At 60.0% G+C, this 24,195-nt stretch overlaps 2 protein-coding genes across 2 annotated transcripts in view; one reads left to right on the top strand and one right to left on the bottom strand.

Moving 5' to 3' along the window:
• COPG1 (coatomer protein complex subunit gamma 1) lies at positions 731 to 19,151 on the bottom strand. The gene is made up of 24 exons (XM_018066902.1): positions 19,010 to 19,151; positions 18,071 to 18,123; positions 17,433 to 17,513; positions 17,122 to 17,193; positions 16,915 to 16,994; positions 15,886 to 15,961; positions 15,692 to 15,784; positions 15,179 to 15,265; positions 14,201 to 14,358; positions 13,976 to 14,109; positions 13,164 to 13,231; positions 12,784 to 12,972; positions 12,107 to 12,202; positions 10,814 to 11,057; positions 10,196 to 10,271; positions 9,038 to 9,141; positions 8,564 to 8,689; positions 8,206 to 8,274; positions 6,447 to 6,589; positions 6,001 to 6,172; positions 5,208 to 5,305; positions 3,430 to 3,568; positions 2,880 to 2,978; positions 731 to 1,219 (listed from the first exon to the last, which is right to left on the bottom strand). The coding sequence occupies exons 1-24, from the start codon at positions 19,044 to 19,046 to the stop codon at positions 1,089 to 1,091; spliced, it is 2,625 nt and encodes an 874-aa protein (XP_017922391.1). The 5' UTR covers positions 19,047 to 19,151; the 3' UTR covers positions 731 to 1,088.
• CNBP (CCHC-type zinc finger nucleic acid binding protein) overlaps positions 19,708 to 24,195 on the top strand; it is a 58,139-nt gene continuing 53,651 nt past the window's right edge. Inside the window, exon 1 of the mRNA XM_018066899.1 lies at positions 19,708 to 19,786. The gene's annotated coding sequence lies outside the window, so the exon portion shown is untranslated. The remainder of the gene's footprint in view (positions 19,787 to 24,195) is intronic.

Below are 24,195 nucleotides of genomic sequence, written 5' to 3'. Positions count from 1 at the left end.
GCGGCCGCCTGCCCCGCCCCCAGCGGCCGCCTGGCCCCGCCCCCAGCGGCCGCCTGGCCCCGCCCCGTGACAGGCTCCGCCCCGCGCGCGCCGGCGGCTCCTCCCGGCCCGCGCTGCACCCAAGGAATACCCGGGAACGTGGCTCTCCTGAAAGCGCCCGACAAGGAGACGGATAGTCTCGGGGTCCACGTCCTCCGTGTTGGCCGTGCCCCTGCGGGGTGAACTGCCTGCATGACTAACCTCGGGGATGGGCCGGGAAGGGCCCGAATCACAGGTCACTCACACTTCAGTGGGCACCGGAGTACTTTGCGAGGCCTCCACCTTTACCCCCACCCCAAATACGAATCTTTAACGGTCGACGCCAAGGTTTTTAAAAATAGGCAAAACACACGTATTGGCAAAACCACCACACCTGGGTTTAAAAGCCCAGCTGCGGAAACCAGGGCCTTCTGCTCTGCGGGGCTGTTCCTCCAGCCGCAGGAGTGCACCCCCACCTCAGACCTTGCACTCGGCCCACCCAGACCCCCAGACCTCACCCATCTCCTACAGGAGGGTGGTTGTGCCCGCCCAAGGCTGTCACCCCCTCAGCAAGCCCGTGCTGCTCCCGCTCCGGGGTGTGGGGCACGGGCAGAGGCCAGTGAGAGGGTCCTGCCTCCTGTAGGTACTGTGGCAAAGGGCTACGGGCGGCAGAGAAGCCGGACCCCTAAGCACGAGTCTGCAGAAGTAGCAGTCATTCAATAAATACATGCTGATTTATTGGTAGGGATAAGATGATGGTTCGGAAGGGGATAAACTCGGGTGGTGCAAGCACTTTATTCATTTGCAATGCCCCTTCCCTGGCAGGCAAGGCAGCACGTTCTAGGATGAGCTAAAATCATGCCGTTTAAAGAGTCACTGTCAGCAGCGGGCTTTGGGGCGGGGGGTCAATTTAAGAAAACGAAAAACACAACAAAAGACCCTCAGTGATTCCTAATTGCTTTTCAATACACAGGCTTGGAAAGGAGCTTCCACTGGGTTCAGGAGGAAGGCGCGACTCCTGCGTAGTGTTCGGGGAAAGGGGAGGACGTGATCCGATGCAAGCTGGCCTCTTAGCCCACAGACGCCAGGACGATGTCCACGGGCAGCTCCTCCGAACTTCTGGCTGTCACCTGCATAGTGACCGTGTCCAAAAGCAGCAGCCGGGAGCGCACCAGGATGTCATGGCCGCCCCGGAACACGCCTGCAGGGGAGGAGAGAAGGCAGGCGCGTAAGACCGAAGGGGGCTGAGGGGCTGGGCTGAGGGCGGCGTGCCACAGCTGGCAGAGGCAGCTCTGGGGTGAGACGGGAGCTGTGTGAGGCGCTGGGCACGTCACTGCACCTCTCTGAGCTGCAGCGTCATCAGTGACCTCGGCAGAGATCAGTCTGCATGTCACGCTGCTGCCAAGCCCCGATGTACCACTGGACGTGTATGGTTCTGTGCGACATCACCGAGGCTCTCAGACCGCATCGAAGGTCACAGACCGAGGGACAGCCCCACCAGGGCAAAATCGCAGTGCAGGCATCTGCAAAGCCCAGGGGATGGGGCCCCGCACTGCAGGCTTGGGGGCTGCCAGCTGTGAGTGGGGCGCTGGAGCAGAGCCACTTCCTAACCCTGTTTATAAACACTCAGAAAACAGAACTTCCCTTTGCTCATAGTTCCAGGTGCAGCAAGCGCACTGGCTCATTAGCTTTTGGAGAACCAACGGGTCAGAAACATTTACCTACGAAATATCTATGTATGGGGCTTGCCCTAAAATAATCTGGGGGTGGAGACCGCATCTGGGTGGAGATGCTCACTGCTACGGCTGGGGGAGGAGTGCACGGGGGTTCCGTGTGTGTGAGTTTGAAAATTCCCAGAAGGGCTTAAAAACCCCATTCCTATCAGAAAGGAATAACCAACTCAGTGGAAACTACAGATATAAATAAACAGAATGCATGTGCTGTTTCACGTCAAAGGGGGTGAGAGTGACCGTGGCAGTTCGCACTTGAGGAGATGCTGAGCGTCAGTCAGTGTACAAGACACGCAGAGTGAAGCCACTAAGACACGACGAACACGCCTAGCACAGAGCGCACAAGCCGCGCAGCCCGCGCAGGCTGAGAACACGCTGCCCGGTTGGGAGCGTGGGAGAGAAGGCACACGGTTCCTATGGGGGCAGCTGGAGATGTTTGCCAAGATGAAAGATGCACTTTGACCTGGTAAAGCCTTGAGAAACTCACCCTACAAATGCCCAGAGTGCACACATCCAAAATAAAGTGCCTAAGCAGACACGTGTGTGCGGGATTGTTCCTGCAGCGCAGTCTAACGGCAGAACACGAGAACCACCTAGGTGTCCCTCAGTCCACGTGCCGGTTCTGAGAGACAGTACTCAGCCACGAGACAACCAGAGCTCGGTCTGGGAAGACGTCTGGGAAGACGGGAAGGTTCTGGAGGTGGGTGACGGCGATAGTTGCAGAACAGCGGGAGTGTACTTACCGCCGCCGAGCTGATGTGAAAATTACTGCACTGGTAAATTTCATGTTATTAAAAAAAGAAAAAAAAGAAGAGGAGGCTCTCCAAGATGCACGGTGAAGTGAACACCCAAGTGCAAAGCAGCAAGCCCGCCATCTGCATATGGCTGTCTGACTCTGCACGGGGCAGCGTGCACACTCGCTCTCACGCCCTTAGGATCACAGGGAGGTGCCTGGCGTCCTGTGCAGTAGCTCACTGGCTGCCCGTGGGCAGGGACACTGACTGGCAGCAAGCGCTGGGGGAAGACGGCGCTAGCTGGCCTTCTCATACTTGTGATGTTCAGCGCTGCGAGCTCTGAATCCCCGGGTTCCCCAGGGGCACCCAGGCCCTTCCCACGAGAAACGCCACTTACCGGCCAGGAGCAGCGTGTGCGTATTCTTGTTGTCCGGCACTTTGTCAGACCGCTCACAAGGGTGCATTCCTAAGAACTTGACGATGTTGCCCACAGCCTCTGCAGGGAGAAGTCCCAGAGTTATTAACCCACTTAGCTCATCTCCACTTGGTGCTATCACCACTCCCCCAGGCCCAAATCCCACTGTATGCAGCTTTTAATGAGCAGCATCTGAACTGTCCCTTGTGGCTCAGCTGGTGAAGAATCCACCTGCAGTGTGGGAGACCTGGGTTCGATCCCTGGGTTGGGAAGATCCCCTGGAGAAGGGAAAGGCTACCCTCTCCAGTGTTCTGGCCTGGAGAATTCCTTGGCCTGCATCGTTCATGGGGTTGCAAAGCGTCGGACACGACTGAGCGACTCTTTTATTATTTTACGTATCTGAACTGTATGCTCTAGACTTGGCCCTGGATCTTCGGGGGACGGGGGCGGGGACGGGGGAGGAGGAGCACTTCAGCAGTGGCCAAGGGTCTTGAAAGGCAGGCAAACCAGAACCAGCACCCCCAGCATTTACCCTCGAGCGTCTTGATGGTGGACAAGGTGAATGTCTCCTCCTTCTGGAACTCATCCCCCACCTCGTCCCAGGCTGCCTCGAAGTTCAGCTTCATGACCTTCTGGATGTGATCCGCTATCGTGACTTCCAGGTCCTCCAGCTGTGGGGGCGATAGGGGGGTCCTGAGGCGCACAGCTCCAGGAGAGACGGCCGAGAGCCTCCGCTCCGCTCTGCCCACCCGCCCCTCCCACCGCACTGGGCTCCGGGGCCGGGCCCCAGCGGATCGGCGGCCTGTCCTCAGCAGCTCACGGCCGGGCGGTGGCCCCTCAGCGGGACGCGCCCTCGGACACCGAGCTCCTGGGGGCTCCAGTCCTCTACGTGGAGCAGCGCCGTATCTGCGTTTAAGCTGCGCACGTTTTCCTCACACTCTGCGCCACCTCTCAAGCATTTTAACACCCGACATGGTGTGAATGTCATGGAAACAGACATTAACACAGTGCAAACGCTAAGTGAACAGCTGCCTTGTGTGATAAGCTCAAGCTTTGCTTTTGCGAATTTTCTGGAACCCACTCTATTTTCCGTCTGTTGGTTGGATCCATGGAGGCAGAACCCACAGATACGGAGGGCCCCCTGTCCTCCTCTTGGGGCGTTGGCTGTGAGAGTGCACCCTCCGAAGCCGCCAGTGCCTGACTTGATGGGGCGGCGGGGGGGAGGAGTGCTCAGAGGCCGCCCCGAGTCAGCCGGGCCCGCTCTGGACGCGCGCTCTGGACGCGCACCCTGGACTGACTGTGTGGAAAGGCTCCCGCTCATTCACCATCAGCTCTCTGCTGAGCCCCTGCTCCCGTGCGCAGGGAGGGCGTTCACAGGTCGGACACAGCCCCTGTGGCAGAAGCCAGGCCTCATACCCAGGCCTCCTGGCCTTGGCTGTGCGCACTGCTGGCTCAGGCCTGGACGCGTGACGACACAAGTGCCCATCGGGTGTGCCCCAGCGACTGCCCCTCTGGCCACGAGGGCCCTGGCCGTCTCCATCCCAGGCTGCCTGTCAGGGTCTGCACTCAGACGGCAGGGAGCCGCCGCGCGCCGGGCAAATCGAGAATGACCCTGACCTTGCCCTCGGCTCCGTGCTAGCCCCGAGAGCTGGAGCCGGAAGGGGCACCTCACTGCGTCAGAAGGTCGCCGACAGATACAAACTGACCCCGTCTCTCTAGAAAGCGACTGACGGCAGGAACCAAAAAGCCCTGAAACTGTCCTGCGTCTTTGACCCGATTATCCTACTTGTGGAAAGAAATTGTTAAGAAAATGTTTTTTTAATTATTCTACTTCTAGTCACAAGACAGATCTGAAACACAGGCACAAATTTATACTGAAAGGGGTGTTTAATGTAGCACTCAAAACCAGCAAGAATTTGTAATCACAAATGCCCAATGTTAGTGGAATACAAAGTGAGGTGAATTAGGATATGTCAACAGAAGGGAGTATTTTAAAGTCATTAAGACTTGTGTTTATGAAGTATTTGTACTGACGGGAAATTACACCGTGGTTCTATGGGAAACCAACAAGATCTGTAATGTACGTGATGACATCAGACACAGCTTCTCTCCCCGCAGCCATTCCCAAGGGCTACGGTGAACGTTTCCCTGTCTGAGTGTATTTGTTTTTCTATTTCCCAGGTTTTCTTGTGACACTTGAACATGTATTTTTTAAGTTAAAAACAAGAACTCTTTTGCGACGTCTAAACCGAAACCAGCGCACACGCGTGCAGGCTGGCCGAGAGCCCTGCAGGCCCCGCCGGCGCTTACCACATACTCATCCTCGTAGCCCTCGTCGTCCGCCTCCCCGGTGGTGGGGTCGCAGTCCTTGACAGTGAACTTCATCATGCAGCTGAACGTGCAGGCCACTGCGGGAGGGAAGGCACGCCGTCGGGGGCCTCTGCGGGCGGGCGGCCACAGACTGCCCTCCAGGCCCCGACCGCGCCAGCCTGCCCGCGGGTCTGGACCGAGGGCAGCGGCGTGGGGAGGCAGGAGCGCCTCAGGCAGGAGCCTGAGGAGCTGCCCTCACGAGGAAAGAGGGGCAAGGGTGGCAGAGACGCTTCAGGCTGGCCACGTCCACATGCCGCCCAGGCCCGCCGCCCCAGGCCCGGAAAAGCCCCTGCCTCTTTGGGAGGAGTGGACTCAGACGCTTCAGGCCGGCCACGTCCACATGCCACCCAGCCCACCACCCCAGGCCCGGAAAAGCCCCTGCCTCTCTGGGAGGAGTGGACTCAGACGGTCACGTCCATGCCTCTCTCTGGCTCTTTCACGGCCGAGACAGAGTCCTGCCTGAGGGCCGGGGCTCGGCCTCGCAGCCTGGTGAACTCAGGCAAGCTGTTCACCCCATCTCAGTTGCCCTCTCAGAGAGAGAGAGCAGTGCTGCCCCGAAGGGTGTGTGAGGAGGAAACGAGCTGCTGTGTGCAAAGCCCCAGGGCGGGCCGGCCGGCCTTCTGCTCTGGACAGACCTCGAGGAGCTGAAGCTCTGACCGGAGACAAACAGCTGGTGCACAGGCTGCCCTCCCCACCCCGACCCAGGGGCTCCCGGGAGGCCGGGGGGGCTCACCCGCCGTGGGGTCCTCCTTGGGCAGGGCCACCAGCGTGTAGCAGGTCCCGGGCTGGTTGTAGGGCAGGCTCCGGGCGGGCACGTAACACAGCACCTCGTAGGCCTCCGTGGGCTCCATTTGCACCGTGACGTTCTCCAGGGTCTGATCGTTGAGGGTGTTCGTGCAGTCAAACTGGACCAGGGAGCAGAGGGGTCGAGATGCTGAGCCGGGGGGTGGGGGGCCCCCCGAGCTGCAGAGGAGGCGTCGGGAGCCCTGCCTCCCACCCCAGGGCCACCCTGACTCCCAACCCAGGCCCCCTGCCCAGACCCCCTGTCTCCATGTGGACACGCGGGAGCTGCACAGGCCCTGAGTCAGGGACTCAACACGCAGCAGCTGGAGGCAGACCCGGCATCGCGCCCGGCTCCAGCCACTCGGCATGGGGGCCCCCCGGAGGGCCCCCGCTCACCTGGAAGACCATGTGGTCCACGAAGGTGTGCTTCGTACAGCGGACGACGTACTCCGTCTCCGACTCGGTGAGGGCCACGGGCTCAGGCGCGGACTTGAAGAGGGGCCCCAGCCCCTGGAACTCGGGCACGGCCGCCAGCTGCTCTGAAACCCATAGGCCTTGCATTCACCCAGCAGCTCAGCGGGGTCTCTGATCAGTCCTCAGGCCTCTCACTCCCGGTTCCCCGACACACCCGAGCACTCCCTCCCCACTGTCCCACATGGGACGCCAGACCAACCGATGGACGTCAGGCCCACGGCCCGGCCTCATCCATCCAGAGACTCCCTCAAGCTCAGAAGCTCAGCAAGGGTGCTCAGAAGAGGGAGACAGGGAAAGACAAAGAGGAAGCGAACGCTGCTGGCCACGGAACCAGGCAGAAGGACAGACTGCTCTCAGACACGTGGCTGTTGGGACAAGCGGCCCCAAAGGAGAGGGGGCAGATTCAGAGTGTCACAGAACGCCCAGCTCAGAGTGGATGGCGGGCATCTGGTGCAGGCCAGCTTCCGGCCCTGGTGCGCCTGGGAGAACGAGGCGCTGGCAGCCGGCCCTGCTCTCCCGGCTGTGCTCAGGAGTCACTGCTCTAGAAACACCCGGGGCTGCGGGCGTGGCGACAGTGCAGATCCTCAGGCCTCCCCAGACGCGCCCGTCAGAGACCCCCTCCTGCCTAACTCTGACGCACACGGATGTCTGAGGACCACTAGTCAAGATCCGTCACTCACCTTCCCGGCTACACTGACCTCCACGTGGAAAAGAACTCTACCTGAGGCGGTATGATCCTCTGCCCTAGACTTAGTAGGATTTCAGGGACAGAGGGAGAAGGCAGGCAGTATCACCATTATTCTGCTCTTTCCGCCCATAACGAGGCTGAACTCAGGCCTCAGGACACGGGGTGGAGCAGCGTTGAGTGGAACCACCAAGTTCGTGCTGATCTCTGCCGGCAGCAAGAGGGAAGGAACACAGAGGGAAAGCCTGCAGGGAGAGCGACGCCAGCCAGCTCAGGGTCCCGGTTCAGCCACACCTGAGAGATGGCGTGTTGGTGGAAGACACATTTGGGAGTGGAAAGGACAAGGCGGACTTGAAATGAATCCCACAGTCATCAGGAGCCTGCTAGGAGGAGGCCGGCACCAGTGCAGTGATGGACAGAAAACAGGTCAGAAGCCGCGAAAGCACGCAGTAGGGCAGCAGAGGAGGCGAGTCAGGGCATCGGGCTGGGGCCACCCGGACGGCAGGCTGCTGCTGGGCCTCGAAGGCAGGAAGCTGGTGGACAATGTGGGCTGCCAACTAGACACACAGCCTCTCCCCTTAGAAATGCGGGAGCAGAGGGACAGACAGAATCCTCACCAAACCCTGCCAGACAAGGTGGCCGGAGCACATTTGGAGCCCGAGACACAGGACTGTGGCGTGCCCTCAGCTCTGCTGAGCAGCGCCAGACGTCCCGAACCGACTGGGCCCAGGGCCTGCAGCACTCAGAACAAGGCCAAAGCGGCTCTAAGCCAGCTGGAGCTGGACTTTGTTTCTGCCCTCCTCCTGGTGCTGTGCAAACTGGGACAAATCACCCTGTCTCTCTGAACACCCAAATCCTCAGATCCCAAATGGGTGCACCAACCTCCACTGAGGGTCGAGCACGCTGTCTGAACACACTCAGAGCCAGCACGCAGGGGAGCCCTGATCTCGGCTCCTGCGGGAAGAGTCGCCGCGGCCTGCGAGCCCCCTCACTCACCCTGGAAGATCTCCTGCCGGGTGGCGGCCACCTTCTCGGGCTGCTTGGCGGCGGTGACCGGGGTGCTTTCTGCGGGAACAAGCACGCATAGCTCAGAGATGGCCAGGGCACATGGACCACAGCGCCGTTACTCGGGAAGTGTGATCCCCACCTCCCAGTGTGAAGCACGGAGCACGGGAACGGTGCGAGTGTCTGTGTGCAGGGGCTTCCGCTCCAGGGCCAGAGGCAGGCGGCGTGACTCCCCCCGCCCAGCACAGCCCCTTCTACCCTGGGCAGCTGCGGTGGCCTTGCAGGCCAGGCAGACCCTCCAGAGGAGGCCTGGGCCCAAGGGCCTCTGAAGGACACAGGTGCGCCTGACCTGTCCTCTGCTCTGCCATGGGCGCAGTGGCCAGGGGCACGGACTTGAGGTCGAAGGGCTTCTCCGACGGCTCCAGAGTGTACTGCTGCAGTGCCCTCTCCAGACCAGGGATGGACACAGTCAGACCTAGAGGCCAGAGCGAGACGGGGGCCGGGGGTCAAGGCTGTAGGACCCTGAGGAAACCAGCGAGACTGCCGAGCCCCGACTTCGCAGGACACCCTCCTCTGCAGGACTGTTGCAAGGAGTGAATGGACATGGGAGAGGGGCTTGGACACAGGGGGGAGTGCTCGGCAGGTTCGTAGGACTGGCGAGCAGTTCAGCTCTCTGGGCTATTCCCACCCTTGGGGCCCTGGCCCTCCTGAGATGACAGTGACGCCCTGCAGTTGCCAGGGGAGTCCAGCGGAGGGCACGCCGCCCGGGAAGGCCGCAGCTCGGGAAGGGGGCAAGGGGAGTGGTCAGGCGAGGAGGACTCACCGTTCAGGATATAGCCTGCGTTGAGGGCCTTCTGCTTCTGCTCCAGGACGTTGAGGTAGAAGGTGGCCCGGTCCCTGACCTCATTGTCGTCGTCCATCACACACCTGTGGCCACAACACGGAGCTCCTGACGGGGGCCCATGGGGGGCAGGGGGGCGCTACAGGGCCCCAGCAGAGGGCGGGCAGAGGTGGCAGGGTGCTTCCACCCCAATCACCAGATGCGGTGCCTGGGTATCAGAGGCACAGGGCTGGCAGTATTCACTCTCCCGGGACCCTCTCCCAGAGCCCACCCAGGGAGGGAGCCACGCGCCTGCATCTGGCAGCACATGTCAAAAAAAACTTGAACATGACTCTGCAATTCCCCTCCTGGGTGCACACCCCAGAGAACTGAAAGCAAGGCATGTGGAGCCTCGTGCACGGATGTTCACAGCAGTGCGACCCACACAAGCCAGGAGCCGGAAATGGCCCAGACGCCTCCTGACCGGTGGCCAGACACGCACACGGGGGCTCTTCATGCCACACAGGAAAACCTGCCCATAAAAAGGCATGGAGTGCCGGCATGTGAGCCCTGGAAACCCCGTGAAGGAGCTGGACTCGTGAGAGGCGCCACGCTGAACGCCTGCAGGCGTGTCACAAGTCGGCACAGGCAAATCCAGAGCCGGGGGGCAAGCGAGGGGCAGGGCAGGGCTGGGGCAGGGCTCGACTACTCGCTGGTACACGGTTTCTCTGGGGTGGCAGAAGTGTTTTCAAGAATTCCCTGGTAGTCGAGTGGCTGGGACTCTGCGCTTCTACCGCAGAGGGCCCAGGTTCAATCCCTGCTCAGGGAACTAAGATCCCAGAAGCTGCATAGCGCAGTCAAGAGAAAAGTTCTCAACTTAGACGGCGGTAATGGTTAAACGACTCTGAATGTAACAAACCCATTGTGTGTGCATTTAAGATGGGGACACTGTGCGGATTGCGAGTTACAGCTCAATAAAGCTGCTTCTTAAACAGAAAATACCCCGCGCTGACACCCAGGCGGAGGTGCTTCTGCACAGCACCGTGTTTCACGCTCTCCTGTGTCTCCACTGGTTCCCACCATCAATAGCTGTGCATCTTTCTCCCCCTTTGCAGCTACAGAGACGGGGGCAGCCGCCAGCCGAGGGGACGCCGCACGCACCTCTTCAGCAGCACCAGGATACTGGGCAGCATCTCTTCATTCTGTGCCCCGAACTTGGCCAGAGCACTCACAGCGCCTGCGGGCACAAGGCAAGCACGGCTCAGGCCAGGGCTCAGAGCGGGCTGGCCAAGCAGCCTCCAGGCCTTGCTTCTCCCGGGGGAGGCGGCCCTGTCCTTGGGCCCAGCAGCCCTTCTCAGCTCTGACCACCACGGGGCCACGAGAGCTGCCCTCGATCTCTGTATCCTAACGGCCTCAGGGGCAGCGAAGCCTCACCTGACCGCAAATGAGGGAGAGACTGAGCTACAACTGAGGAAGCAAGAACTGCTTGGGGACCGTCTGTCCAGAGCAGGCAAGAGAGGGCAACAGCAGTAAGTCTGAGTGAAATGAAGGGTCGGATGGCTGCACGTGGACGTGCACACTCATCGAACAGAGTGTGTTATGTGAGTCACATCTCAAGAAAGCCACTATGAAAAACAAAAACGAAACACCGAGGAGAAAGGAAGGAGGGAGGCGAAGAAAGGAGAAAGGCACAGGATGCCGTGCAGTGGAACAGCAGGGAGCGCCCACCGGGGGTGCCCTCAGGCCTGCAGGCCCCGGGCCCGCGCCGCGCCCACGCACCTGCGCGGACCTCCGCGTGCTCCAGCACCACGCGGTTGTAGATGAAGCGGATGTACTTGGAGGGGTTGCTGGTCTTGGGCCCCTCCTGGCCCAGCAGGTGCAGGATGCGTGTGGCCAGCACGGTGAACTCACAGTCCTCGATGAACTCGCACAGGTGGGATAGCCCCGTCTCCTTGCTCTCCGCGTTCTCCTCGATGATGCTGATAATGCAGTCCACGATGGCCCGCTTGTACTCAAAGCCGCCCTGTGGGCCGGGGCCACAGGAAGCTGAGCACCAGGCGCTCTGCGGAGCCCGGCGGCAGCCCGGCCCAGCGGCCCAGCCGGAGCCTGCAGGCGAGGGCCTGGCTCCCCCGCTGCCACCTCCCTTCTGTGTGAAAGCTAAAGGCTCAGGCTGAGTGCTCGCCGGGGCCATTCCGGACTAACTGAAGACGCGTTAATAGAAACCTCTGGGACTTGATTTTCTTCCCACCTTTGAAACAAAGGAGGAATGGGCGGTATAAAGACTGGAGGGGTAGAGAGCAGGGGGTTATCGTTAAATGGGAACAGAGTTCAGTTTTGCAGGATGAGAAAGTTCTGGAAATTAACTGCACTCCTGTGTGAAGGTATTTAACAATACTGAACAATATACAAGGTGATGAATTCTACTGTGACAGGCACTCGGTCTTTGTGACCCCATGGACATCAGTCCGTGGAATACTCCAGGCCAGAATACTGGAGTGGGCAGCCTTTCCCTTCTGCAGGGGATCTTCCCAACCCAGGGATCGAACCCAGATCTCCCGCACTGCAGGCAGATTCTTTACCAGCTGAGCCACCAGGGAAGCCCAAGAACGCTGGAGTGGGCAGCCTATCCCTTCTCCACCGGATCTTCCCGACCGAGGAATCGAACCGGGGTCTCCTGCATTGCAGGCGGATTCTTTACCAGCTGAGCTACATGGGGAGCCCTTGGTGAATCCTACGTCGTGTGTACTTTATGACAGCGGTCTCCAACCTTTTTGGCACCAAGGACCGATTTTTGTGGGAAAATCTTTTTTATGAAACGTTGCAATGGCTAGAATATTTCTATACCAGATGACACCAGACAGACCGTTATTCCTCTTCTGCTTAAGCATCGCCTTGAGTATCTGCTGAGTCTATATGGCCAGAGGTTGCGACTGTAACCACAGTGACTGGGGCACGTTTGCACTGCCTGCACACAAGGAGCCAAGGGGGCTGCGAGCACCAGAAGCCAGCCGGCTAACAGGTGGCTCCAGGCCCGCCTGCCAGGGAGCCAGCAGCCAGGCCACCCACACTTACCTCCTCCCGCAGCATGGAGAACAGGAAGTTCATGAGCACGGCGTGCTTGCGGGGGTACTTCTGACACAGCGCACTGATGGCCTGCACGACCACGACCTGTGCCAGAGGCAGGCGTGAGCCGCGGCCCAGCCCCGCGGGCGGCTCCTCCAGTCCCCGGGGCCAGTAGAGCCCCTCCTCAGGTGGGGCCGGGCCGCAGCGCGGCAGGCCAGGGGCCAAGGGGACCTCCGATCCCCCCGGGCAGGGCAGCGAGCACCGCGGTCCAAGGCCCCGATCCACACTGTGGGTCCCCCCCCCCCCCCCCCGTCTGCTCGTCTACTCAGAGCTCAGGGCAAGCGCACACACGCCCTGGCTGGCCCTTCCCAGGTCCTCCCGGGCGGCTCCCCCGGGAACTGCTGCCCTGAGGGTCTCCTCGCTGCACCAGCATGGGGGACGATCCCGTCCACTCCGGAGTCAGCTCCCGTGGTCCCGCCCCAGAAAGCGAGCTCCAAGGGCAGGCCGGCCTGCGCGCTGCTCTGCTCGCCCCTCCAGGCTTTGCCCAGCACAAGACAGCGCGCACACGGGACACAACAAAGGGCTTGACAGGCCTGGAGCCGCCCGCCTCGCCGACGGAGGCCGGGAGCAGCGCCTCGCACAGCGCCACCGCGAGGCCCGCCCCGCAGCGGGCGCAGCCTGTGCACCTTGAACTCGTCCGAGATCTCGGACATGAAGGAGGAGATCTGCTTCATGAGACGGTCGATGCTGCCCTCGCTGCCCGTCTTGAGCAGCGTGGTGATGGCCAGCGTGGCGATGCTGCGGTTCGCGTCTGTCACGAGGTTCTCCAGGTCCAGGTTGCAGGCCGTCACCGCGGACGGGTGCTTCATGGCCACCTGTCCGGGAGCAAACAGGTGACGACACGGACGGGCCACGGGAGGCCTCCCTCTGTTCTGCTGGCCCTTCAAGTGGGCTCACGCCAGCACCTGGGGGATAGAGGCCAGCTCGGGCTGCACCTCCTGCCGCGGGGGCCCCCGCCCCCAGCCCTGTCGGAAGGCCGGCCCCACTCTGTTCACTGTGAACTCACCTTGTTGAGGGTGCGGACGGCGGCGTAACGGAGGGCGGCCTTAGGCGAGCTGCAGAAGAGCTGGAGCACTGCGGGGGGAGACGCCGGTGAGGGCTGCCCCCGCGCCGCAGAGGCCGGTGAGGGCTGCCCTCTGCGCGGGGAACGAACGCCAGTGAGGGCTGTCCCCTGCGCGGGGGACGGACGCCAGTGAGGGCTGCCCCCGCGCCGCAGAGGCCGGTGAGGGCTGCCCTCTGCGCGGGGGACGGACGCCAGTGAGGGCTGCCCCCGCGCCGCAGAGGCCGGTGAGGGCTGCCCTCTGCGCGGGGGACGGATGCCGGTGAGGGCTGGCGCGGCGAGGCAGGTGAGGCTGCCCTGAGCGCAGAGGCGGTGGGGGCTGGCGCGCAGCGGCCGGTGAGGGCTGTGCGCGGGGACGGACGCGGTGAGGGCTGCCACCGCGCCGCAGCCAGGAAACCCAGGGGCCCCGGAAGGGGCAGGGAAAGGGCACCGGGCACAGTTTGGGGACCAGGGCTCAGAGACTGTTCAGACCCAAATCCCCCACTCACCTATTCCCCAACTGGCATGGCCACCCCAAATGAGGAGAGCGCACCTGTCCACCCCAGGAAGGGCCTCGCCCCTGGGAGACCCAGCTGCACGGGGCGGGCGGGGGGCGGGGCCCGGGCCCCTGAGCTTGGCGGGGGGCGGGGTCTGGGCCCCTGAGCTGGGCGCGGGCGGGGCCTGGGCCCCTGAGCTGGGCGGGGCGGGGCCTGGGCCCCTGAGCTGGGCGGGGGGCGGGGTCTGGGCCCCTGAGCTGGGCGGGGGCGGGGCCTGGGCACCTGAGACAGCTGGGGCCAGCTCCTTGGCGCTGCACCCGGGCAGGTTGACAATGGCCGAGGCGGCCTCATACACCACCATCTCGTGCTTATTGCGCAGGCAGCTCTCGATGAAGTCGAACAGGGGGCTGTCACGGCTGCAACGACAGGCGGCAAGAGGACGCTGGGGGCCCGCCTGGGGGCTGGGCGAGGGCTCGAGGGGGCGCGCGGCGGGCACGGTGCCACTACCTGCCGTCCTCGTCCTCCAGCTGCCGGCTGGCCACGCGGATCATCATGCAGTAGGCGAAGGGGGATTTGAGGCCGTGCCGCGTGAACTTGCTGAGCATCTTGCTGACGGCCAGGCGGTCATTCTTCCGCACGTGGTACAGGAGCCCCAGCGCGTGGTACTGGGGGGTTGCAGAGCAGCGCGAGTGAGGCCTGAGCCCACGGGGCCTGCTCCCCGCCTCTGGGGTGGGCACGGAGCCCAGGTGTGGGCCACGCCCACCAAGCCACCTGGGACTCTGCAGGCCTCCGTCCCCCGACCCCGCCAGGCGCCGCGCAGACGGAGGAACTGGAGACCAGGGGTCTCCGCCCAGAAAGAGGAAGCGGAGCCGACCTGGGCTGAGGACATCTTGGGGGCCGTGCAGACGGGCGCCCTTACAGCAGGCCCTCGGCCCCCCGGCCCTGCCCCAGGATGCGTGGCTGCTGCTGCGAAGCCAGCAGGGGGAGGGGAGGCACACAGACCATCCCCTCTGCCCTCCGGAATCCTTACTAGGGCGGCGCTCAGGGCCTTTTACGTGGGAAGAAGCCTCTGTGATCCTGGAGGGTTTGAGGGGCCAGAGTGGGCCCTGGAAACGAGATCCAGCACTAAGACATGGGGAGAGGGAACAGATGCCCACACAGGGGGCCTGCAGGTCTGGGCAGGAGGGCAGAGGCTCCCACTGAACCCTCACCAGGCACCAGGGAGATGGCATCACACACCCAACATAATACTCGCTGGTTTTTAAACCACGCCAGTATTTTAGCATGAGCCCATCAAGTCTGTACACCAACTCTCCCTGCAAGAGATGACCTGGATTCTTTTCCTCAAACCCCCAAGTCTCCCCACCACGAGATAAGGACTGAAGCCTGCTCCGGCCAGGGGCCGCCAGGACCTCTGTGATGAAAGCCCATCCTGCTGGCCAGCGCCTGAGTATTTTCAGCATCCCTGCCCTGTTCGCGGCTCACCTGGACCATGATGTTGTCACTGGACGCGGCCTCCTGGGCCTCATTCACCCAGCGCTTGACCACGTCGAAGCTGCACTTGAGCAGGTGCTGTGGGGCACAGGGCACGCTGAGCAGGGCGGGCAGGACACCCTGCTGTCGGGGTTCTCCGAGAGGGCGCAGACTCAGCACGGCTCCCACCCTCACTCCTCCTGCCCTGGCGGACTTCCTGCCAGGCTCAAATCCCCAAAACCTGTCACCCCAGGGCATGGGTCAAGGCCGCAAACTGGGCCCTCAATCCACCCAGAGTCCCCTGGGCACTCTTCACAGAGCAGGGGGTGGGACTCTCACAACTGGGGCCACACAGCTTTGGTTTTCCTTGCGAAAGCGATCTTTGATGTCTCCTCAGCCTCCCGAGCAGCCCCTGCCCCTGCCCCAGCCCCAGCCCCAGCCCCGCTCCGCCCCAACCCAGGCCCAGCCCCACCCCGCCCCAGCCCAGCCCAGGCCCAGCCCCAGCCCTGGCCCGAGGCTACACACCAGCGAAGACACGAGAGCGGAGCTGGAGACGCTGGGCACCTTGTCCACGATGGCCTGCTTCATGTAGCGCTCGATGGCCTGCAGCATGGTGCTCTGTGGGGGCGCAGGCGACAGGATGTGGGGCGGAGGCCCGGAGGAGGGGAGCAGGTGTGCGCCCTGGGGACCCCTCGCCCCTCCCCAAGCGGGGCACTCACGTCGGTGATCTGGCACAGGGCGCGCACGGCCGGGCCCCGGTAGCTGTCCTCCTTGCCGGTCATGTCCTTGGTCAGGCTGCGGGGACACGGCACAGGCCTCACGCAGGGGCCAGGCCTGCTCCCACACCCCACCCACCCCAACCGGGTCAGCAGGCCGGTCTCCATTATTAACGGGTGTCTGCTCTGGGCTCCTAACCCTTCATCAAGAGGTCTCCATGAAACTCCACACTGCCCGGGTCACTGCCCTGCCGCGACGGCAATATCCCCGGCGGGGCTTCCTGCTGCTCTCCCTGTCGAGGGGTCGCGGAGAAGCCCCTGGACTGCCCCCAGGTCCTGGCAGCTGCACTCCACCCACCCACCTTTGTCCTGCTCTGCCTGCCTTGCCCTGCAGGACTCCACTCCCCCAGTTCCAGGAGGCCTTTCCTGACCCAGATTCAAGCTGGCGGTCCTCCTGGCCTGCTCTCACAGCAGTCACACAGCCCCCCCCAGTGCCGGTCTGTGGGGTTACCTCCCGGGAAGCTCTGGGGCTGCGGAAGCCATGTCTGCCACACTCTCTAAGTGAGCCTACACACGCGTGGGTAGCAAACCCCCAAACGGCGTCGAGGAGAAGCACGCGGATGGAGCCCGGGGACGGCCCGGAGCCGAATGCCTCCCAAGCACAGCAGTCCTTCGTGGGAAAGTCTGCCTGGTGGCTTCGTGCACCCCACCGCCCCCCCCTCCCCCCGTCCCCGTCGCTTCTTCCCAGGGCTCTCCTGGGGAGAGCCGGAGTCGCCATGGAAGCTCCGGGCTGCCTCAGCGGACCAAGAGGAAGCAAGGAAGGGACGGTTTGTGCCTAACTCCAGGCCAGAGAATTACAAGCAGAACCGCACCCCCTGGAGGCGCCACGGCTGGGCAGAGTAACTGAAGGAGAGGGCGAGGAGAGAGAAAAGGAGGCAAGGGCGCTGGCGACACGTGGCCGAGGACTGAGCGGCGGGAGCTCGGAGAAGACGGGCTCGGCGTGGGTGCGGCCATCAGGGGCCTGGGACTCGCCTGCTGGTCACGATGATGACGTCCTCTGCGATGCACGACATCTCTTTGATGGTCAAGTAGCACATCCGACGGAGGGTGGGCTGGGCAGGAGAGGAGAGAGCCCGGTGACCCCCGGCTCAGCCTGACACAGGGGCCGCCTCTGACGGGGGCCCTCCCACCACCCTGAGAGCTGTCCCCCCGGAGGAGGGTAGGGGTGGCGGCACTTACGTCATTGGACTGGAAGAGTTTGGTCATGGCGAAGAAGGCCTCGGTCGCTTCCGTGGTCCCCAGGTGCTCCCCCTGTTGCAATTCAGAAAGAAGCCTCAGCTTGGGACAGAAAGGCCGAAAGGCTTTTCCTGCTAAGACAGCCCAGGTCAGAGCCTCAGACCCAGCCGAGGCTGCATCAAGGGCAGCACCTCAGAGTGGGACCCTGAGGGCACCCGGAGATGGGCCGCTGGCTGCAACCACACAGGGGCTGTGCCCCTGCCCCCAACACACCCCAATACCGTTTTCCGCACCCCCAAGCCTCACCCTGTTACCTGATTTATGAGGTAAAGGATCTTGGTGAGGATGTGGGCACATTTCCGAGGGTTGATGGGCGTTTCGTTAAACACACGGGCCTGAGAAGAAGCGATCAAGGATATTTACCTTCTGGCTGAGTTTACTTCCCTTCCATGACTGTCCTCAAGCACTTCAGAGATCTGAGCAGGCCCAGGGTAAAGAAATACACTTGTCCTACCTTATTTTCACATGAAAGGAGCTTTGTTTTCCTTTTTTCTTTAAACTCATCTATTAACAATTCCTGAAATCCTCCCTAGATATTACCTGGAAATGTGCTGACTTAGAGACTAACGAACACTCAGTAAAGGCTTTTTTTTTTTGGGGGGGGGGGCCCACACCCCGTGGCCTGCATGCGGGATCTTAGTTCCACAAACAGGGCTGGAGCCAGTGCCAGCCCTACCCACTGGACCACCAGAGAAACCCTCAAAGCTTATTAACTAACTGGCAGGAGAAACAAAGACGAAGAAAAGGATGAGCATGATGAATTCCCCATCTTTCCACGACCAGATTTCTCCCCTAATGTCCTACAAACCAGCACTCGGAATGTGCTGGCGTTTCGGTCACACTGACTGTGAGCATTCTCAGTGGAAGACCCAGGGGAGCAAAGGACACTTGCCTCCTGCAGCACCGCACTCTTCTCGAGGTGCTGGAACGGGTTGGAGCCTCCACCTTCCATGAGAGAAGAGACGGGACTGAGCAGAGGTTGTGACCCTGAATTTCAAAACTCTCCCAGTTGTAGACGATGGAGAAAGACGTCCCTATGGCTCGGAGGTTCAAGCTCCAGCTGCTCTGAACAGCAGTCAAAGATCCAGTAGATCCCGCCAGCCTCCTCCAGGGAGCTCCCCTGCCCCCAAACCACTAACTCGCAGTCACCCAGCAGCCCTGGTACAGTGCTCGTGTGCCTCTCAGAGTGTCCTTTCATTCATTTATGCAACTGGTACCTAGCTGAGCCCCTACTGCGTGAGGGACCACCATCTGCAGTGACTAGGGTTTCTGCACACAGCAGAAACCACACTTGTAATTAATGACACACTTGAGTATCTGACTGACGTCTGTTCCCTCCACTCCGCTGCGACCATTCTTATATTCTTAGCTTGCTCACGAGCGCGTCTCATTAGCTCTGCTGCAGTCAGGGCGCAGTGCAACCTGGCACGCACCAGGACCTCGAAACGTTTGCTGGATAAATGAATCGGAGTCAGGGTTCTCAAGCACCGATCCGGGCACTACCGACTAGGCCGCCCCAGCACGGGCGCAGCCCCAGGGAATCCCCAGAGGACCACCGGGCCTGGCCCCCTCCCCTGACAGGCGGGGACGCAGAGGCGCAGACCCGCCCAAGGTCACCCAGCGAATCGCGGCCCGAGCTGCCGGGTGAGGGGCAGCGGAGCCCGCTCGGGCTCTCCGGGGCCGGCCGCGGATGGGCGCTGCACCTCCGCTCAAGTCCCCGGGGCTTCCCGGGGCCTCGCGTCCAGACGGAGGTCCGGTAGGAGGCCTCCCGGGGAGGGCGCGGAGGGCCTGCGCGGGAGCCCGGCCTCCCCCAGGGCCTCGGCCCTCTCACCCGATTCCTCGTCCTTCTTGTCGAATTTCTTCAGCATGGCGACGTCGCTTCGGGAGCCAAGCGGCAGCCGAGGGCGGACGCGGCGGCCGGCGGCGGCGGTTCCGCACTGGCTGCTTCCGGCCGGCCACGTCGCCCGGCGCTGCGCGCAGGCGCACCCCGCGCTCGGCGCACGCGCATCCGGGCCGCGCCGCCGCGCCAGGCGTGCACCCCGTCCCGGCTGCGGGCGGCGGGGCCTCGGCCGCCGGGCCGCGCGCGCGCTCCCGGCAGGGCCGTCGTCCCCGCCCCGCGGGGCCCGGCGGGAGTCTGGGCGGGCGCTTCGGCGGCGAGGCCGCAGCCGCGCGCTCCCCGGGGCCCCCCGATCTGGTCAGCGCCCCCGGCGGGCCCGGCGGCCTCGCCCCCCGCCCGCCGCGCCCGCGCCGGCCTGCGCGGCCCGCTGGCGGCGCCCGACACCTGTCACACGCTCGCCCGCGCCGGCAGTGTCGGCGCCCGGTGGGCGGCTGCCTGCCCGGACGCCCGGCGCTCCCGGCGCGCAATGTCGCGGGCGCGGCTCGCCGGCGGGGCCCTGACGGACGGGGCTGCAGGCCGGCGCGGCTGCGGCGGCCCGCTCTGGAAACGCGCGGGCGCCGGTGGAGCGCGCGCTGCACGCGCCGCCGGGCGCTGGGGGCGGGCAGGGACGCGAAGGGGACACGGGCGTCGCCCAGGGCCACCCCCGCGGAGCCGGGAGGACCCCCCGAGGCCGAGGTGAGGACGCGCGCTGGCCCGAGGGCGGGAGCGCAGGTGAGTCCGGGCGCCGGCAGGGCCCCAGGGGCGCGGGGACCCGGGGAAGCGCACGGCCGCGCCCCCGGGGGCTGGCTCTGCGAGGGCCGAGGCCGCGGTCGGGGGGCCGCAGGGGGCCGGGGCCGTGGGTCTGGCGCCGGCGGGAAATAAGGCAGGAGTCAGAAAGATGCGCCAAGCCTTTAACCAGTAACTCCACCCCTTGTCCGGAGGAAATCATCCGAAAGAAGAAATTAAGTTGCTCGCTGCGGCCCTTTGCGGCAAGAAAATTGGAAGCATGGAAACATCCTAAACGTCCAGCAATAAGGGGGTGGTTAACGGAATTATGGTGCACCCATTGGTTGAAAGATTCCACATCCCTATATAAAGGGATATTTCTGATGGCTTGGGAGGCAGCAACCCAAACTTCTTAAACAAAATGAGACATTAACAGGGAAAAGCAGACTGTAAACGTCTCCTTAATTCAGTTGAAATAAGAACCCCTCTTGGTTAAAAACCAGGAAAGAACCCCAGAGATTTGCGTCGTTGGGTTAAGACCATGAAATACGGATAAGTTACCTAGAGTAAAATGCAAATAAATACAGAATACCCTTTTATGTTATGATATGAATTCTATAGAATTATATACTACTACTCCTACTAAGTCGCTTCAGTCGTGTCCGACTCTGTGCGACCCCATAGACGGCAGCCCACCAAGCTCCCCCGTCCCTGGGATTCTCAAGGCAAGAACGCTGGAGTGGTTTGCCATTTCCTTCTCCAAGGTATGAAAGTGAAAAGCGAAAGTGAAGTCGCTCAGTTGTGTCCGACCCTCAGCAACCCCACGGACTGCAGCCTTCCAGGCTCCTCCGTCCATGGGATTTTTCAGGCAAGAGTACTAGAGTGGGGTGCCATTGCCTTCTCCAATAGAATTATATACCAAGGGCAATTTTTATAACACCTCCTTTTTACAATGAGAATTGTGGGTTGTGACTCCAACCCTGAGTCTGAGGTCGCATATCATTGTGGGGGTTTTACTGCTTTTAAACAGTAATGTACATTCTTTGGATAATTGCTAAATCCTTTGTAGAAACACAGGGTATGGGGAAGTACAGAGGAAATTAGGGAAATCTGAGTAAGATTTGTGGGTTGAGCCAATATCAGTGTTATCCTTGTTGTGGTATGCTCTCTCTCTCTCTTTTTTTTCATTTTTTTAATTAATTTTGCTAGTTAGAAAAAATTGAGATGTAATCCACATGCGTTAAAATTCATTCTTTGGGACTTCTGTGGTGGTCCAGTGGCCAAGTCTCCCAGCTCCCGATGCAGGGGGCCCGGATGTGACCCCTGATCAGGGAACTAGATCCCACGTGCTGAAGCTAGGAACTCACAGGCTGCAACTTAAAGATCCTTCGTGCCGCAGTGAAGATGGGAGATCTCGCGTGCTGCAGCTGAGAGCCGCGCAGCCAAATAAACAAAGATTTTTTAAAAAAAACGATTAACTCTTCTGTAAGTGTAGAATTCGGTGGTTTGTAATAAGTTTTAAAAAATTGTGCCTCCATTACCACTAATTGCAGAGCTTTCTCATTATCCCTCAAAGAAACCCATCTCCGTCAGCAGTCCGTCTCCATCTCTCATTCCCTCCCCCAACCGTTACCCTCCTTTCTGTCTGTGGATTTGCATGTCTGGGTATTTCATGTAAATAGGATCATACAACTTGTGGCCTTTTGTGTGTCTGGCTTCTTAGCATAATGTTTTCAAGGTTCATGTCATAGTATGAATCAATATTTCATTCTTTATAGCTGAATAATACTCCATTTAGGGACGCACATACACACATACACGCACAGAGACACATACAGACACAGACGCACAGACACACACACACACACACACACACTTTGTTTACTTAACTTTTACCAGTTAGTGAGTACTTAGGTTGTTTGCACTTTTTGGCTCCTCGATAATGCTGCTGTGAAGGTTTCTGTACAAGTCTTTGTGTGACGTATGTTTCCGTTTCTCTTGAGTACAAATGCTGTGTTGTGGTAACTATTTTCCCTAGCTGCCTGATTCCCAAAGCATCTGCTCCCCCTGTGTTTTCCCACGAGCAGTGTGTTAAAGGTTTCAATTTCTCCAGGTCCTCACTTACACTTACTCTCTTTTTTATTGCTAGTCACCTTAGTGAATGTGAAGTGGGATTTCACTGTGGTTTTCATTTGCATTTACCCAATGGTTAATGATGTTGAACATCATTTCTGGTACTTTTGGCTGTTAGTACATCTCCTTTGAAAAAATGTTTACTCAAATACCTTGTCCATTTTTAAGTTGAATTATTTATCTTTTTATCATAGACCTATGAGTTCTTTATAACCCCAGCTAGACCCTTATCAGGTCTATGGTTGACAAACTCTCATAGCCAGACCCTTATCAGGTCTATGGTTGACATATACTCTCGTTCGTTCCGTGGTTGTCTTTTCACCGTCTTTAGAGTGTGCTTGGAAGCACAAGCATGTTTTACTGTGATGAGACGCAATTTATTCACTTGTTGCTTACGTTTTTACTGTCTTTCTTATACATAAGCAATCATTGCTTGATCCAAGCTCGTGAAGATTCACCCATATGTTGCCAAGAATGTTATAGTTTTACCCCTTACAATTAGGCCTTTGGCCCATTCTGAGTCAGTTTGTGTATAACGTGTGAGCTGGGGCCCATTCTGAGTCAGTTTGTGTATAACGTGTGAGCTGGGGCCCATTCTGAGTCAGTTTGTGTATAACGTGTGAGGCTGGGGTCCAGCCTCATTCTTTTGCATGTATCCAGTTGTCCCAACACCGTTGCTGAAGACCGTTCTTTCTCGACCACAAATGTATGGGTTTATTTCTGAACTCTCGTTTCTATTCCACTGATCTTAGTTTTGCAAGACCTTTCCATTGGGGGAAATTGGGCAAAGGGCATGAAAGGTCTTTCTGTATTATATGTTACAGTCGCTAGTGAGCATACAGTTATCTTAATACAAATTTACTTTAAAAAGGCAGATATTATTTTCATGAGAACGTTCTCACCACCACCACCACCACCCTGACACCACACCCCATCCCAAATAAAATAACTGTTCTGTGTTAAGAATTTCGCCAGCCTTCCTCTGTGGTCCCTGTTCTTTACCACTAGGTGGCACCAGCTCTCTCTTTTTTCAGAAGCTACCGCAGGAGGACGCAGTGCCAGGACTTCTTGCCAAGAGCAGGGCCCTTTGCCAGGCCCTGGCTGCCACCATCATGGTTCAGGGCAGTCCTGGCCGCGCTGACTGTGCCGAGATAACAGGGAGACTCAAGGCTGCCTCTGCTTCAGGGGCTGCTTGTCGCTTTGTGAGACGAGCTCTCCGCACGTCGCCTCTGCTCAGGCTTCGAGAGCGTCCCTTCACTCACGCATCTGCCGTTCAGGCGGCCACTCGTGTGCAGCTCTTTGCAGCCCCGTGGACTGCAGCACGCCAGGCTTCCCTGTCCTCCACTGTATCCGATTTTGCTCAAACTCATGTCCACCCACGATCACATAATGCTCATAAACACAGCCGGTACTCTATCCAGGGAGGTCATTGTTAGTCATAAAAATTAGACCTTTGGGGAATTTCCTGACAGTCCAGTGGTTAAGACTTGGCAAAATCACTGCTGAGGGCCCAGGTTCAATTCCTGGTCAGGAAACTAAGGTCCCACAAGCTTCGTGGTGTGTGTGGGGGTGGAGAAGGCCAAAATAACTCTGAAATATTGGATTTTTAAAGGATGTGATAAAGAATATAACCACCCCACACACCTTTGTAAACTATAAAGGACTACTCTTTAATAAGCTATGATTATTCCTGGAGCTAGGAGATCCAGAGAAAGTTCAAAGTAAATATCATTGTGCCTTTATAGTCATAAAAAGGAATCTCAGAGAGGCTTGTGTACAGCGTTAAGTACACGGTAGAGAATCTGCCTGCAATGCACGAGACCCTGGTTTGATCCCTGGGTGGGGAAGGTCCCCTGGAGGAGGGCACGGCAACCCACTCCAGTATTCTTGCCTGGAGAATCCCCGAGGACAGAGGAGCCTGCCGGGCTACTGTCCATGGGGTCGCAAAGAGCTGGGCAGCTGAGCGACGAGCGTACAGGGCGTGTGGAGGTCACGTGGCCGTAGCTCCCCGTCTGCACTGCCGCGTGCTGCCCGGTTGTGAGTAAGCCACAGCACACCCAGCTGTTTCCTTATTGCTCGGCATTTACATTGTTTCCAGCCTTTTTTTTTTTTTTTTAATCACCAAGAATAAATGCTACTGTGAACATTCTTGTCAAGGCTATGGTTTTTCCTGTGGTCATGTATGGATGTGAGAGTTGGACTGTGAAGAGGGCTGAGCGCCGAAGAATCGATGCTTTTGAACTGTAGTGTTGGAGAAGACTCCTGAGAGTCCCTTGGACTGC

Source organism: Capra hircus, chromosome 22 (assembly GCF_001704415.2).
Source record: "Capra hircus breed San Clemente chromosome 22, ASM170441v1, whole genome shotgun sequence".
Taxonomy (NCBI): domain Eukaryota; kingdom Metazoa; phylum Chordata; class Mammalia; order Artiodactyla; family Bovidae; genus Capra; species Capra hircus.
The sequence above is the reverse complement of the archived record's forward strand: the minus strand, read 5'-3'. Positions and strand labels throughout refer to the sequence as shown.